We start from the raw sequence: 16,977 nt of genomic DNA, 5'->3' as shown, positions 1-16,977 counted from the left end.
GTTCAATGCAAATTGAATGTTGCTCATTGTGCTCTGGGGACTTTCCAGATTCCAGAGGATGATACAGAGTAAGATGTAGAAAAAAAATGTCATAATAATATTAGCAAATACTGTAGCTCTAATTATAAATATAGTATAATTCTCCTGACAACCTATGCCGTTACCTCATGTGGAGGGTATTGTAGTAGCTTATGTAGCCATGGATATGATCACTAGCAACTAACTAACTGTCACTATATGAGTGGTTGTATCCGTGTATTCCTAAGCTACTGCAATGGCCTGCACATGGGGTAAGTAATATAGTGAATCAGAAGAACTAAACTACATTTCTAATTGTAGGTATTTGCTAATATTATTATTATTACACCTACTACATTTTGGGATAGGATAATAGAGATGGGAATGCCCCTTTAAGGCGCCCATACACGTTAAACGGGTCCTCCAGGAATAGAAAAGAACAAATTACTGAAGAAAATATCATAAATAATTTCCTAGATACATTTAATTATCAAATCACTATCATTTTGTCATTTTTTCTAGAGAGAGAACCACTATAGAATTAAAATGCCGTCACCTTGGTATACTGACATGCCTATGTGCATGTGCAATAAGAAGCCTCTCTGCTGTGACCGGGAGATTCTTATGTTGTTAGTCACATAGACATAGACATTCGTCGGCATCTTTGGGTATGTTCCCACGGTCATTAAACGCTGCGGGTTGGATGCTGCGTACATCCACAGCATCCAAACAGCAGAAGCCAGATGTTACAGCATAATGCATTACAGCTTACCTGCGGAGATGGACATGCGGTGCGTCTTTACAGACCGCAGAATGTCTATTTATGTAGTGGAGACGCTCAGTCTCCGCTGCGTACATTACCCATACACTTTCATTAGATGAGGTAAAACCGCATTATCTTCCTAGACACATGCGTATTAAGTGCGGAAAAGCAGCTTACTAAGCATGTGTACTAATTTAAATAATGGGGTACCTTGTTTTAGCCAGAAGTACACGTACACTGCAGTTCTCATGATCAGCTGATTGTAAGAACTGCAGTGCACATGACCACCAGGGACAGGGTTATCTCCAGTCACTAGCCAAGTTCACATGATCAGTTGATCGCGAGAACCGCAGCGCAAGTGCCCGCCAGGGACGGGGTTATCTCCAGTCCTCAGCTTCAAACTCAGCTGTGTTCTGGATGTCAGGTTGAATGGTGGCATAATGCAATCATTCAGCCAAAGGCATCCAGATGTAGCAGAGCTGGTCTCATCGTGGGACATTATGTATATCTTCTCGGCGGACAGGTAAGGAATATTGCTGCTTTTTTATTTTAATTCTCCTCCAGGAGACAAGGGTGTCGGTGGAATAGGCAATGCAACAAGTATGGTTTAATTAAGATTTATTAAAGGAGTCAGTGTCATTATTTAAATTAAAATAATTTACTCTGGGTGTCTATGTGTTTGTTTACCATATAACTATAGGATTAGTAATAGATGTGTGTTATAGACGCCTCTCCATTACTAAGCCGTAGGCTTGATGTCACCTGACAACACAAAGGTGACATCAACCCCACAAATATGAACTCCACTTGCCACCGCTACAGGGCAAGTGGGAAGAGCTGGGTAAAGTACCACAATTAGCACACCTTTGGATGTGCCAATTGTGGGGCAGCTGTGGGCTGCTATTTTTAGGCTAGTGAGGGCCAAAATCCACAGGCGTCACCAGCCTGAGAATACCAGGCTGTAGTTGTCTGCTTTTTCCTTGGCTGGTTAAAAAAATAGGGGACCCTACGCTATTTTTTTGGGAGGGGTTCCCACTATTTTTGCTAACCATCCAAGATAAGCAGAATGCTGCGGCCTGGTATTATCAGGCTGTTAAGGTTCATGGATATTGTATCCTTACCAGCCTGAAATACCAGTCCCAGTAGTCTGCTTTACTCTGGCTGGTTAACAAATATAGGGGGACCCAACGCTATTTTTTTAATATTATTATTTATTAAAAAAGGAGGGGAGGACATTACATTAAACTGACCTCTCTGTGCTTTCATCCACTTCCTGTGTCTTGTACTTCTGGCTGTGTCACAAGATTAACCTTTATTTAAATTAGTACACATGCGTTCCCGCACTTAATACGCATGGGATTAGGAAGATAATGCGGTTTTACCGCATCTAATGAAAGTGTATGGGTAATTTATGCAGTGGAGACTGAGCGTCTCCGCTACATAAACTGACATGCTGTGGTCTGGAAAGATGCCAGGCATGTCCGTCTCCCATGCACAAATAGTGGGCATGGGATTTCTTGAAATCCCATCCACTACTGTATGCTGTAACAGCTGGATGCTGCAGGTTGTCCGCAGCGGATGTACACAGTGGCCAACCCACTACATACCACAATATATCTGCAACCAGGAAATCACTTTTTTTTTATTCCCAGAATCCAACTTTCAATTAGATTCATTTCAAGTGACAAAAAACACTGCATCAAAAACGCAGGTGACCTGCCAGTGACCTCAGATGCAGATTTGCTGCAGATTTCACCTGCGTCAAATCCTGAACAAACACTGAGCCCTTCCAGATCCTGTGCACATACCCTTCTTATCTCAGCACATCTGGTGCCCCCAGTAGTATTAGTGGAGCACATCTTCCTACATAGAAAGGAGTAGAAAGGAGGACGGACCCTCCTCCTGCACGTGCTCGCAGGCACCTCTCCCAACATTCTAGGACAGGTTTCTCTCAGCAAAACAAGATGGCGGCCATTTTAATTCTATACTAGTTACCTCTCCCCATACAAAACTATTGTGATTTGCTAATTAAATGTATTTAGGGATTTATAGATACTGATATTTCCTCTAGTTGTTAGGGTTTTCTATTCCCGGAGAACCCCAACAGCTTTCTCTCGCAAATCCACTATACTCAGGAACATTCAGCTTGAGCAAACGTTTCTGTGTCTTCAAAGAGGAGAGGGAATACTATAGCGGGCAGACACCAGCTTACCTCCATAGAGAACAAAAGGATTTAGAACTCAAATTAACTAATCCTCCCTTCTAACGTCATCTGTATGAGAAGAATTGGTGCTCCTGTACACACCTCAGATGGTCGGCTGAACATTTATGCCTTTGGCCACTTTTAGATTCCCCCAACCAGTTACTCAATGTCAAAGGTAATGATGGACACATAATAATTAACTGTTGATTAGCCCATACTGTCTAATATGTGCAGAAGGGGTGGTCTAACCTACATGCTGAGAATAAGGCCGGGGTCACACTTTCCAGTGCAATGCAAGGAACTCGTGCGAGTCTCTCACATCAATTCCTGGCACTGCCGCCGGCACTCGGGACCGGAGTGTGCGGCTCCATGTATTTCTATGCAGATGAATGCTCCGGTCCGAACAGCCGGCGGCAGTGTCAGGAATTGATGCGAGTTTCTCGCATTGCACTCGCAAGTGTGACACCGGCCTAAGTTGACTTATTTTCCTCTCCCTAGAAAACACTCGTGCATCAGTGGCCAATGTGTGGGCAAATCAAGGAAGATGGTTGTTAAATTAAAGGGAATCTATCACCAGGTTTATGCTACCCCAGCTGAGAGCAGCATGATGTAGGGACAGAGACCCTGATTTCCAGTGATGTGTCACTTATTGGGCGCATTAGAATGCTGAGCTCTGTATAACCTCACCCACACCACTGATTGACAAATTGATGTGTACTCTTTGCATAGGCAGAAAGCTATCAATCAGTGTATATATATATGAAGGGGTATATACAGAGGACATAAATATGGAGGACTACATGGCAGTAGGTTTACTATTTCGCTAGTGATAATCTTCTGTTGACAACACAGTGATTTTATTGAAACTACAGCAAGTAGTCCAGTAAGTGACACATTACCAGAATGAGGGTCTCTGCACCTACATTATGCTGCTCTCAGATTAAGTGGCAAAAACCAGGTGACAGATTCCCTTTAACCAGACAAAAATGTAGTCAACCATCTTATGTGCATTACGAATGTATGGTAAAGTTATCATTCATTGTCAATTAATAAGTATATGGTCCATCTGTCACACATGCCTGCACACGGAGACTTACCTGAGTATTTTGTGTTGGAATTTGTAGTAATAGTGCTAAACTTGTGTAATCAAAGTTTTCATCCAAAGCAATGAGAGAACCGTGGACGCCACTTTCTAATATATTGTTTGCATAATCTCGAAGACCTATTGTTTGGATCCAACGGATCACGCGGTCATTGCTCCACACCAACACATCTGCAACCAGAGAAAGCAGGGAAAGCTCATCTTCAATATATCTGCATCTACTTTCATAAAATTCTCACACTTCTAATGTAGGTTTACAATTGCTTTTGACTTGGCATAAAAATGCACAACCTATTTGGACAAATAGTTGTATCTAGTGTTAGATCTATTTTTATTTAAAACACTGATTGGTCCCTGACTTGAAATAGGTGCATGGTTTGCTAAAGGGAAGGGACATGAAGAGATGTGTGGCCTGTCCTTATCGGCTGATTCTTCTCCAGTTTTGCTAGCATCTTTGTAATTACTGATAGCATGAGGCTGTACCTAAAGCCCACTCAGCTTGCCCAGGTAGTCCTGCTCCTCCCGGATGACACATCCACACATGCAGTCGCAAGGAGATTCGTGTTGTCTCATGGCTCAGTCTACAGAGCATGGAAACTGGTCACACAAGGAGAGCTGCACATAGATGGGAATCAACCCAGCAGCTGTCCGAAAAAGACTCCATGGCAGTGTCATAAGGTCAGAAATCCTATAGTTGGACCTTTAGCTACAGGTCAGGACCATTCGGCTCATTCGGCATTCAGAAAAGAACACTAGGATAGGCAGTTACACCATTAGCTCCTTGTTTTCTTCATAATGGACGTTTTGTGACTGCAACATCATCTAGCAAAAAAAACAAGCTAGGCTTCATAAAAAGAGGCTTTCTCTGGCTTCCCTCAGCCAAATCTCAGCTTGATTGACAGGTCTCTTTGTTGCTCACTGTGGAGAAACCAGATGGAGCAGCCCAATATACTCCCCTTGCCATGAACAGCTCATTTTCTGAAGAGGAGATAGTCTAGTTCTTTGTTCCTTTAAAATCTATAATTTATTGAAGCCATACTTAAAAAGTAAGACATCGGATCACAGCTATCAAGGTATCATGTTATTCAGCTTCCTAGGACCTACATGCCCATATAGATGGCTTAGGAGGATTGATCCTACTGACAGATTTCTTTTGAAAGAATACCAACAAAAGTTTATAGCACATGAGAGGACTACTGTTGCATCACGTGCATTAATCTTGAAAGAGGTTGTTTCAACTTCTTTTCTTCAACAGCACACCGCTTCTAGCCTCTGACAGGGGCTTTTAATATGCTCACGCCGGAAGCGCGTCAATAATCCCACCCATCAGCGCCCATGTCAGATGACTGCAAATCTCCGATGGGTTAGCATCTGAGGTCTACAGGAGACCCTTGTGGTTGTCATTGCCGGATACCTATGAGAGCCGCCCAATGGTTGGCACTCATAGCAAGTGAGCATTTCTAGTCTCCCATGGAGACTATTGAAGCAAGTGTAAAGTTAAAAATTAAATATATATATATATATATATATATATATATTAAAAAAAAATTAAAAATAAAAGTTCAAATCACCCCCCCATTTGCCCAATTCAGAAGAAAACAATAAAAAAACACCTATTTAGTATCGTCGCGTTCAGAATTGCCCAATCTATCAATGCATAAAAACAATTAATCAGATTGGGAAATGGCGTAACGAAAAAAAAAATCAAAACACCAGAATTACATTTTTTTGCACTGCATTAAAATGCAATAAAGGGCAATCAAAAGATCGTATCTGCACCAAAATTGTATAATTAAAAACATCGGCTCAGCACGCAAAAAATAAGCCCTCACTCAATCCCAGATCACGAAAGATGGTGACGCTATGGATCTCGGAAAATGGGGACTTTTTTTTTTTAAATAAAAAATAATCTATACATGTTTGGTGTCTACGAACTTGTAATGACCTGGAGAATCATAATGGCAGGTCAGTTTTAGCATTTAGTGAACAAAAAAACAATTGTGGAATTGCACTGTTTTTGCAATTTTACCACACTTGGAATTTTTTTCCCGTTTTCCAGTATACTATGGCAAAACCAATAGTGTCGTTCAAAAGTGCACATGGCCATATTGACGGAAAAATAAAAAAGTTATAGCTCTGGGAAGAAGGGGAGTAAAAAACGGATACTCAAAAATGGAAAAACCCAATGTGGTAAAAGGGTTAAACACAGATTTGAGCAATGCCTCTCTTATCAAGCTCTGTGGTTTTCTTTACTTGCAGCGTTGTTTTAGCACCAGGAGATTATCATAGCTCAGACACAGCAGCATGTGCCTGGCAATCTGACACGCCCCCTGCTATGATAATTAGCTCAGGCTCTATAACTGTGTACACTCAGGGCTGGTGTGGGCAGGGCTAGCTTTCTCAGCTCTGCAGCAGTGCTAAATCTAAAAACTCTGATTGTGTGAGAACGGCTGCACCTAGTAAACTAAGTGATACATTGTTGGATTCAGGTTCTCTATGCCTACATCATGCTGCTTTCAGAAGAGGTAGCAAAAAACTGCTGACAGATTCCCTTTAAGAAAGTGTGAGTGTGTGCGCTTGTGAATTACATATGAGCCAGTAGATTCTATTCTTCCCATGTAGTCGGTGCTTATGTTAGTATACCATAGGGTAAAGAAGCTGCTATCTTACTCTACTACGTATATAGGTAAGCTGTGAACATTTTGAGCTATGGTAATATATACCTTTGCTTGAATACTGCACAAGTAAAACACATCTAGCAATATTGCTATAAGAACAGTGGATACAATGCGTGGACATAACTTACCTTTGATTTCATGCTGGCTTACTTCTCTTCTTCGTTCCAGTTCTTTTCTGTCATAATTTAACTTTTTTAAGCACATAATTCCATATTGCAAACTTGTTCTATAATAAGGTAAATAACTGTTATAATCATGCTCCAGTAGCAATCTATAATATACAGTGTATGTTTTTGTATCATTTTAATTGGAACAACTTGTAGAAAAATATTTTTTTATTTTTTTTAGTCTTCAATTAACTTAACTTACAAAATATTTTTTTCTCAGAATGTTTTTTAATATAGAAATATATTTGTGTTCAATAATTTACATCATATCCTAACAAAATAAAAAAATAAATAAGGAATCATAGTTATGTGTACAAATGGAAAAGAAAATGGAAAATCATTGATCAACGAAAAACGCAATTAGTGAGCACCTGTACAGTATAAACATACCGCATATGTTCTGCAGGACACGGTTTAAAATACTAAAGCTATGTGCGCACGTCGAGTATTTGCTTGCACACATTTCTGCAAGGTTTATGCATCTCTTGGCAGCAAAAATACTGAAGCAAAAACGCGCGGTTTGCTGCTGTTTTTTTGTACGTTTTGAGGCTTTTCTGAGCTAAATAGAGACATTTTTAAAAAAAAATTGTGATGTAATTTCTTGATTCAACACCACTTTTTTTCATTCTGATGCACTAGCATCAGAATAAGGGGACCACGGCTTGGAGTCAGCAGCTGTCATTGCCACCAAGCCCTAGGTTTAGTAATGAAAAGGTGTCTTGAGCATTTTTAGGGTATCTTCTTTATTGACATTTTTGGCCCATTTTTTTTTAAACTCCATTCAACAATGGCAGTTTTTCAAGGAAACTTGCTGGCAAAATGCTCAAAAGATGCCGGGGCAACTTCCACATGTCTTTTTAGCCTTTTCATTCACTTTATCGCAAAGCATAGTGATTCTTCAGAGCGGAAAACCCCTGAAGAATAATCAAGTCACTTCATTTACCCAGGAGGCGACTTTGGAAACCTGAAATGCTAAAAGACGCTTATAAGACTGAACATATAACAGCAAACCGTTTTTACATTGCTTTGTGTGTTCATTCTCTTGAATGTTTAATTAGCACTTTTTAAGCAGGTTTCAGAGTGCATTAGCATGAAAAAAGTTGTGTGTGTATACATATATATATATATATATATATATATACATATATATATATATATATATATATATATATATATATATACTCTTAGAATAATTCCTGACTATGTGCTCTTTGTACAGCATGTTCTTTTCCTATTCCTGCCTTGTCTGGTCCAAAGTAACTATTTGTACCTGTAATAAGATGTAAAGAACATTCAAACTGAATTGTTAGCATTAACACCAATAAGGGTGACTAAAGCAACTACTTAAAATGGTTTTCTCGACAGCAATCTTCAGGAGCACACCGCGCCCCAGCCTCCTCCTTGCTGGGCCAGTCTGCTACTGCTTGATTGACAGGTTGGGCCAGCGGCATACTTGCTATGCTGTTCCTAATTGTGCACCCTTTGATGTTGCAGCTTTGGTCCTGCAGCATCGGAGGAGTGCAGGGGCACCGCGGCTGATCAGATCCAACGATCCAGCCAGCTTCAGAGCAGTGAGCCACATGCTATGAAAGGAGATTAAAAGCTCAGTGCTCCTTGCTTAAGAACCTGGCTATTGTTGACAGACTGCAGAGGTGGCCAGTAACTTAAGTAACAAGAAATTGAAATTAAAAATCCTTACATTTATGAAAATTGGAGGGATTTGCAAAATTGCAAAATTGTTTGTTTTTACCAGCATTTTCTAATTTGAACAATTTATTTGGAGGAGAATTACATGTATACCATGTATTCTTTGATGGGTTTGCTTACTTCAATCATTTTGTGCTATGTCTTTTGTATGCCAACAGCATGCATATACAGTATGTCTACAGTGTGAAAAGTCACATACCTATGAAAGCTATCCACCATTTTTAAGTGCACTCGAAGGTCTTTCTTTGTAAGATGGTCCAACATCCTAGCGTCTACTAGGCATTCCATGAAATAACTCCGATACTGAGGTAAACCCAAACTAGGCAGCCATTCATTACCGATCCATTCATGATTCATATCCCCATAAGCCAGGGTCTAGTGTGTGCAAAATGTAAAGAGTTATAAAAACGAAGTGTTGTGCAACCAATTAAACATTGCATTTTCTCTAACATAACCTTTTTTTTATTGTGATCAATTAAAAATGTGCAATCCTTACTACTTATAGCGCCCCCTGCTGTTCTTTTGATTTCATATTATAAAGTTCACCTAATGTGTCCAGTGCTTGGGATAAGGGGTTTTTGTGTACCGTTTCTCGCTGGCTAGCCTAAACAATTCCAGAAATAAGTCTACTACCACCAGTTTACAAGAGGATATAGACGGTGGTATAAAAGGGATATTCCCATCCTCATAGATGGATATTGTCAGATAGTGCATGTAAAAACAAGCACTTTTGTAATTTACTGCTTATTACAATTTGTAGCCAATCTTGAAATATTAACACTTTTTTTTGTTTACAGATCGGTGCCAAGAAGACCAACCACCGCTATGTATCTTGTAAACACTTAATGGAAGCACGCCATGTGCTTACAAGCTCAATAGGAAAGAGACTGTAAGCACTGCACACGTTCTGCTGCCTAGCAGTGATGGACGGTCTGCAAGGCGATAGGGCTGTAAACAAAAGTAAAAAAAAATGTTACCAACTCAAGAATGGCTGAAAATTTAAGAAGCAGTAAATTGCTAAATTGCTTGTATTTACAAGCATTAGCCAATATTATCCATTGTTGAAAATGGTAATAGCTATTTATGTAATTAAGTATGCTTCTCTTATTATAATAATATAATTGTATAATATGTGGACACTCAAAGAAAGGATCAAGAGAACACCAGGGGGTGCACAATATTTAACACTAGTGGCTAAAGGTGGGAAAAGTCCTCTTTAACAGAAAACATAATGTGAATGGATTGTTCTCATACTTAATGTTTAAAAGGATTAAATACTTTTTGCACCAGGTCAGTTCATACCTGCGCCCAACTTCCTTCTTCTGAATCTTTCTATGTGGTCAATAAAAAAGCAATAAAAAAAATTAATTTGTTAGTTTAAAGACTAGTAGTAATGTAAATTAAGTAAATCTTGCACATATTTACAAAATGCAACATTTACTAAGTGTATTTAATTACTGTTACATGCAAATAAGGGATTGGCAGGGGAAGGGTGGGGCAGCTTGTGAGGAAAGGATGAGTGCTGATTTGCTGTTCTCTAAGGGTACCGTCACACAGTGCCATTTTGATCGCCACGACGGTACGATTTGTGACGTTCTAGCGATATCGTTACGATATCGCAGTGTCTGACACGCAGCAGCGATCAGGGACCCTGCTGAGAATCGTACGTCGTAGCAGATCGTTTGGAACTTTCTTTCATCGCTTGATCACCCGCTGACATCGCTGGATCGTTGTGTGTGACACCGATCCAGCGATGTGTTCGCTTGTAACCAGGGTAAACATCGGGTAACTAAGCGCAGGGCCGCGCTTAGTAACCCGATGTTTACCCTGGTTACCAGCGTAAACGTAAAAAAAACAAACAGTACATACTCACATTCTGGTGTCTGTCCTCCGGCGTCTCAGCTTCTCTGCACTGTGAGCGCCTGCCGGCCGGAAAGCGAGCACAGCGGTGACGTCACCGCTGTGCTTTCCAGCTATGGCGCTTACACAGTGGAGAGAAGCAGAACGCCGGGGACAGACACCGGAATGTGAGTATGTACTGTTTGGTTTTTTTACGTTTACGCTGGTAACCAGGGTAAACATTGGGTTACTAAGCGCGGCCCTGCGCTTAGCAACCCGATGTTTACCCTGGTTACCCGGGGACTTCGGCATCGCTCCAGCGCCGTGATTGCAAAGTGTGACCGCAGTCTACGACGCTGGAGCGATAATCATACGACGCTGCAACGTCACGGATCGTGCCGTCGTAGCGATGAAAATGGCACTGTGTGACGGTACCCTAACACCCGATTGTGTCTACACATTTTCCCTGCAGTCTTTACTGCAGAATAAACAATATAGTATATGTGGGGGTGCACGCAAGTACATGTGGGGGTGCAAGCAAGCATCCCGAAGAAAATCATCATGAAGATAAGCGTCACGATACAGCAGTTATTCCATGGCACAGAACTAACATCCATCTTCTCTCTTCACACAGGTAAAAATTCCCTCTGCTTGCTGTCTCCTGCAATATATTCAAATGGTACAACTTCCCACCTCTGATTGCTGTCTCATCTGCTGCAATAGACTCTAATGATAAAAATTCCCTCTGCTTGCTGTCTGCCATTTGCCACTCTACCATCTAGCAACATATTTTAATGTGCCTGCTTAATGATTCATTTGTTGCATTGTACGTTTTACTCACTGTTTGATTGCATTGTACGTTTTACTCACTGTTTGATGTATACCCATGACTGTGGTCACTCTAGATATTATCCGGTGGAAGGTGTTATAGCATATAGATGTTGCCAGCCACAATGTGTTTGATCATTTAATCACCCCCTGATGTGCTGGCCCCAGCTGCCAAATTATCCCCAACCAGTGCCTACAATCCATCTCTTCTGACCCAGCATTCTGGACTATAAATTTAGAAACATCCTTTGGGGTGCACGCATGTGAGGGTCCACGCAAGCATCCCGAAGCAAAGCATCACGAAGATAAGCGTCACAATACAGCAGTTATTCCATGGCACAGAACTAACATCGATCTCTCTTCACACAGGTAAAAATTCCCTCTGCTTGCTGTCTCCTGCAATATATTCAAATGGTACAACTTCCCACCTCTGATTGCTCTCTCATCTGCTGCAATAGACTCTAATGGTAAAAATTCCCTCAACTTGCTGTCTCCTGCATCACGAAGATAAGCGTCACGATACAGCAGTTATTCCATGGCAGTTAGTCAGGGCAGGAGTCAGGTAACCCACACTATGCTCTCCCTTCTATCCATGTGCTTTATTCCTATCCTCCTATGTTCCTTTGCAATCCACATTCACCACCCAATACCCCCTCCATCACGACTCATATATATCAGCTCTTCACTCCTTCCCTCTCCCATGTACAGCTCCCATGCACTTCTCACCTTCCTGAAAAACCTCAGCCCATCTTGCCCAAACACACTGCACAAAAAAACTTCATACAATTCCAAAAACTACAGTACTTGTTCTTTATCTTTCTACTCCTACTGATTTCAGGGGACATCTTCCCCAACACTGGTCCACCATCCCCCAACCTCAACCCCTACCCTACCTCACATAGAAACCTTAATAATCTTACTAATATTATTTGCACTCCTTCATCTCTTTCTTTTAATTGTGCCCTTTGGAATCCATGGTCTGTATGTAACAAGCTTCCTTTCGTACACAATTACTTTCTGAAAATTTCTCTTAATCTGTTGGCCCTCACGGAAACCTGGATTCAGGATTCCGACACTGTCTCTCCTGCTGCCATTTCCCATGGTGGCTTACAATTCTCACATTCCCAGAGACCCACAAACAGACATGGTGTCGGCACACTCCTGTCCCCACAATTCACTTTCCAGGTCATCCCCCCAGCTCCATCACTCTCATTCCCTTCTTTTGAGGTCCACACCATCAGGCTCTTTCATCCCCTCTCCCTCAGAGTAGCAGTCATACCGGCCTCCAGGCTCACCCACATACTTCCTGGACCATTTCTCTGATTTCTCTGCCTGGCTGCCGCACTTCATGTCCTCAGAACTCCCAAACCTTATCCTGAGTGACTTCAACATCCCCATAAACATCCCCACTTCTACATCTGCATCCCAGCTTCTATCACTAACCACTTCCCTAGGCCTCTCGCAGCTCTCAACCTCTGAAACACACAAAGACGGTAACACCCTTAACCTGGTCTTCGTCCGGCTCTGTTCAATCTCCTACCTAGATAACTCACCGCTTCCCCTCTCTGACCACAACATTCTCTACTTCACACTCACAATTCCTCGCCCACCCCAGCACCCTCCTACCTACCACACATTCAGAAATCTACATGCTATCAACCCTCACACACTTTCAGACTCCCTACACTCATCATTGTCCCCAATCTCCTCTTTTTCCTGTCCTGATCTGGCTGTAAATCACTACAATGACACTCTTAGAAGCACCCTGGACCAAGTAGCGACCCTCACCCTCAGAACCTTCAAGCACAGAGTAAAACAGCCCTGGCTCACATCGCAAACCCGATTTCTCCAGCGATGCTCTAGAAGTGCTGAACGCTTATGGAGGAAATCTCGCACACCAGAAGACTTCATACACTTCAAATTTATGTTAAAAACCTATAACTCTGCCCTTCACCTCGCCAAACAGACCTACTTCACCACTCTGATCTCCTCACTATCCAACAACCCCAAGAAACTTTTGACACCTTTCACTCCCTCCTCAGGCCAAAAGCACAAGCCCCTATCACAGACATTTGTGCTGATGACCTGGCCTCCCACTTTATAGAGAAAATAGATATCATCCATCAGGAAATCCGCTCCCAGACACCAAGCGCAGCAACTCCCATCCCTCCCTGCATTTCCCCTGGCTCACTCTCCACATTCGATCCCATCACAGAAGAAGTCTCCAGGCTCCTCTCTTTTTCTCGTCCGACTACATGCACTACCAACCCCATTCCCTTACATCTCCTCCAGTCATCACAACTCACCTAACTACAATCTTTAATCTCTCCCTCTCCTCTGGCATTTTCCCCTCCTTCTTCAAACACTCTATCATTACTCCATTACTAAAAAAACCCGCCCTCCACCCATCCTGCACAAACAACTACAGACCAGTCTCCAATCTCCCCTTCATCTCTAAACTCTTGGAGCGCCTGATCTACTCCCGCCTTACCTGTTACCTCTCCACTCATTCCCTCCTAGACCCTTCACAGTCTGGTTTCCGCCCCCTACATTCGACAGAAAGGGCACTCATCAAGGTGACCAATGACCTTCTGACAGCAAAATGTAACGGTGACCACTCTCTGCTCATTCTTCTCGACCTTTCTGCAGCTTTCGACACTGTTGACCACCCTCTCCTACTCTCTAGGCTCCAGTCACTAGGCATTAAGGACACTGCTCTCTCCTGGTTCTCCTATCTTTCTGACCGTCCCTTCAGTGTTCTGTTCTCTGGCTCCACTTCATCCCCTCTTCCTCTCACTGTCGGGGTACCTCAGGGCTCAGTCCTTGGCCCCCTTCTCTTCTCCCTCTACACAGCCCCAATTGGACAGACCATCAGCAGATTTGGCTTTCAGTACCATCTTTATGCTGATGACACACAACTATACACATCATCCCCTGACCTTACACTCGCTGTACTACAGAACGCCAGTGACTGTCTGTCCGCAGTCTCCAACATCATGTACGATCTCTATCTGAAACTCAACCTCTCCAAAACTGAACTTCTTCTGCTCCCGCCATCTACTAACCTCCCTAAACCTGACATTTCCCTCTCCGTGGGTGGCACCATAACACCCCAGCAGCAGGCGCGCTGTCTGGGTGTTATGTTTGACTCCAATCTCTCCTTCACATCCCATATACAATCTCTTGCCCGCTTGTGCCGCTTACAGCTAAAGAACATCTCTAGAATCCGTCCTTTTCTCACCATGGAAACAACAAAGACTCTCACTGTCGCCTTGATCCACTCCCGCCTGGACTACTGCAATGCTCTACTAATTTGCCTTCCCCCGTACTCGAATTTCCCCTCTCCAGTCTATCCTTAATGCAGCTGCCAGGGTCGTCCATCTAGCTAATCATTACTCGGACGTGTCCGCTCTTCGCCAGTCGTTACACTGGCTGCCTATTCATTACAGGATACAATTCAAAGTAGTTGTTCTCACCCATAAAGCTCTCCACAGTGCAGCACCCCTTACATCTCCTCCCTCATTTCTGTCTATCGGCCTAACCGACCACTGCGCTCTCCAAACGACTTTCGACTAACTTTTGCACTAATCCGTACCTCCCACTCCCGACTCCAAGACTTCTCCCGTGCTGCGCCAATCCTCTGGAATGCTCTTCCCCAAGATATTAGGACCATCCACAATTTGCATGGTTTTAGGCACTCCCTCAAAACACATTTGTTCAGAGCGGCCTATCATGTTCACTAATCAAAGTCATTTTATGTTTGTGTGTGTGTAGCGCATTCACTATCTCCATCTATCCCCCACCCCCTGAAGATGGCTGGACCATCATTGTAAATACATCATTGTAATTACACACCTGTACTTTGTATCTCCCCCACCTCATTGTAGATTGTAAGCTCTCACGAGCAGGGTCGTCTTATTTTGCTTTAATTATTGTATTGCTAACGTTGTTACTTATGACTGTTGTGTTTGAAACTGTTAAGCTGTAAAGCGCTGTGGAATATGTTGGCGCTATATAAAGATTATTATTTATTATTATTATTATTATTATTACAAGGCGGACATTCAAATGAGTTGGTTATAACATAATCCCACCAAATCCTCCAGAGCTGTAGCAGATCCTACTAACGAGGTTTCTTCCACTCACCCCCCTAGACATCCAAACCTCCCTGACTTACCCTCACCTCAATGATGTCCACATATCTTAGTAAGACATCAGTAAAGGAGATGGTCTGAGGCAAAAACAACCCTTTAATAAGTGTCCAAGTTTGCACTTGGTTAGAGGTGAACCTCACTCTGAGACCACTATAGCTAGAACTAAATGGTCTGTGTTGTGAACTCTGTTTTCAGGCTCCCTCTTGTGGTCACAGGTGGTATTGTGTGACTTTTGTTTTGGGCTCCCCCTGGTGGCTTTGTTTGTTATCCTGCGGGTCTGTGGCTGATCAGCTGCCTCGTTATTCACTTGGGAGTTTCCTATTTAGCTCTGTTTCACTTCCACTTGTTGCCGGCTGTCAATGTACTCAGTGCTATTCTGATTACTCCTGATTATCTTCGGTTTCAGTCTCTTCAGGAGAAGCTAAGTTCTGTTTAATTATTTTTTGCTCATCAGTCTGCAATATGATTTCTGTGTATGATGAGTTTAGTCCAGCTTGCTAATATGTGATTTCTTCTGCTGGTTTGCTCTGGGGTACAGAGTTGCTTCCCCCGCACCGTTAGTTGGTGCGGGGGCTCGAGCGATCTCTGCGTGGATATTTTGAATAGGGTTTTTAATTGACCGCACAGTTCCCTTTCTATTTTCTGCTTTCTAGTGTTAGCGGGCCTCATTTGCTAAATCTAATTTCATCTCTGCGTTTGTGCTTTCCCCTTAACTCACCGTTAATATTTGTGGGGGGCTATTCTATATCTTTGGGGTCATTTCACTGAGGCAAGTGAGGACTTTCGTTCCCTCTAGGAATAGTCAGTTTCTCAGGCCGTGAAGAGACGTCTAGGATTTTCAGGTAACGTTCCACGGCTGCCTATAGTTGTTTGCGGATAGGATCAGGTTGCGGTCAATTCAGTTACCACTTCCCCAGAGTTTGTAGTCGGTTTAGTTACTTAGCTAGTCCTACTTGCGATCCTTGCCACTAGGATCATAACAGGTCTGGCACTATATTGATATATACATTTTTTAATTATAAATATGTTTTATATGCTATTTGTGATACTATTATACAGTGGCATGTAAAAGTTTGGGCACCCCTAGTCAAAATTACTCTTATTGTGAACAGTTAAGCAAGCTGAAGTTCAAATGATCTCTAAGAGGGCTAAAGTTAAAGATGACACATTTCCTTTGTATTTTAGGCAAAAAAATTGTCATTTTTTCCATTTTAAAAATTAAAAAAGGAAAATGGGCCAATCCAAAAGTTTGGGCATCTTGCATGGATAGTATTTAGTAGCATCCCCTTTTACAAGTACCAAAGATTGTAAACACGTTTTGTAGCCAGCCAAGAGTCTTTCATTTTTTGTTTGAGGGACAGTCATTCATTCTTCCTTTGACAATTCTTCCAGTTCTGTGAGATTCCTGGGTCGTCCTGCATGCACTGCTATTTTGAGATCTAGCCACAAATTTTAAATGATGTTCAGATTAGTGGCCTGTGAGGGCCATTGTAAAACCTTCAGCTTGCGCCATTTGAG

The 16,977-nt window shown here is 42.3% G+C and overlaps 1 protein-coding gene across 11 annotated transcripts in view; it reads right to left on the bottom strand.

Annotated features, from left to right (window-relative positions):
- PPFIA2 (PPFI scaffold protein A2) overlaps positions 1 to 16,977 on the bottom strand; it is a 580,573-nt gene that overhangs the window by 13,217 nt on the left and 550,379 nt on the right. For all 11 annotated transcript variants that reach the window (XM_077265481.1, XM_077265479.1, XM_077265480.1 and 8 more), the window contains 4 exons: positions 9,941 to 9,970; positions 8,838 to 9,013; positions 6,893 to 6,990; positions 4,082 to 4,257 (listed from right to left, as the gene is read on the bottom strand). In XM_077265481.1, coding sequence (XP_077121596.1) covers positions 4,082 to 4,257; positions 6,893 to 6,990; positions 8,838 to 9,013; positions 9,941 to 9,970 — 480 coding nt within the window. The remainder of the gene's footprint in view (positions 1 to 4,081; positions 4,258 to 6,892; positions 6,991 to 8,837; positions 9,014 to 9,940; positions 9,971 to 16,977) is intronic.

The sequence above is a fragment of the Ranitomeya variabilis genome, chromosome 5 (assembly GCF_051348905.1).
Source record: "Ranitomeya variabilis isolate aRanVar5 chromosome 5, aRanVar5.hap1, whole genome shotgun sequence".
Lineage (NCBI taxonomy): Eukaryota > Metazoa > Chordata > Amphibia > Anura > Dendrobatidae > Ranitomeya > Ranitomeya variabilis.
Note: the sequence above shows the minus strand (reverse complement) of the source record. Positions and strands in the feature narration are given on the sequence as shown.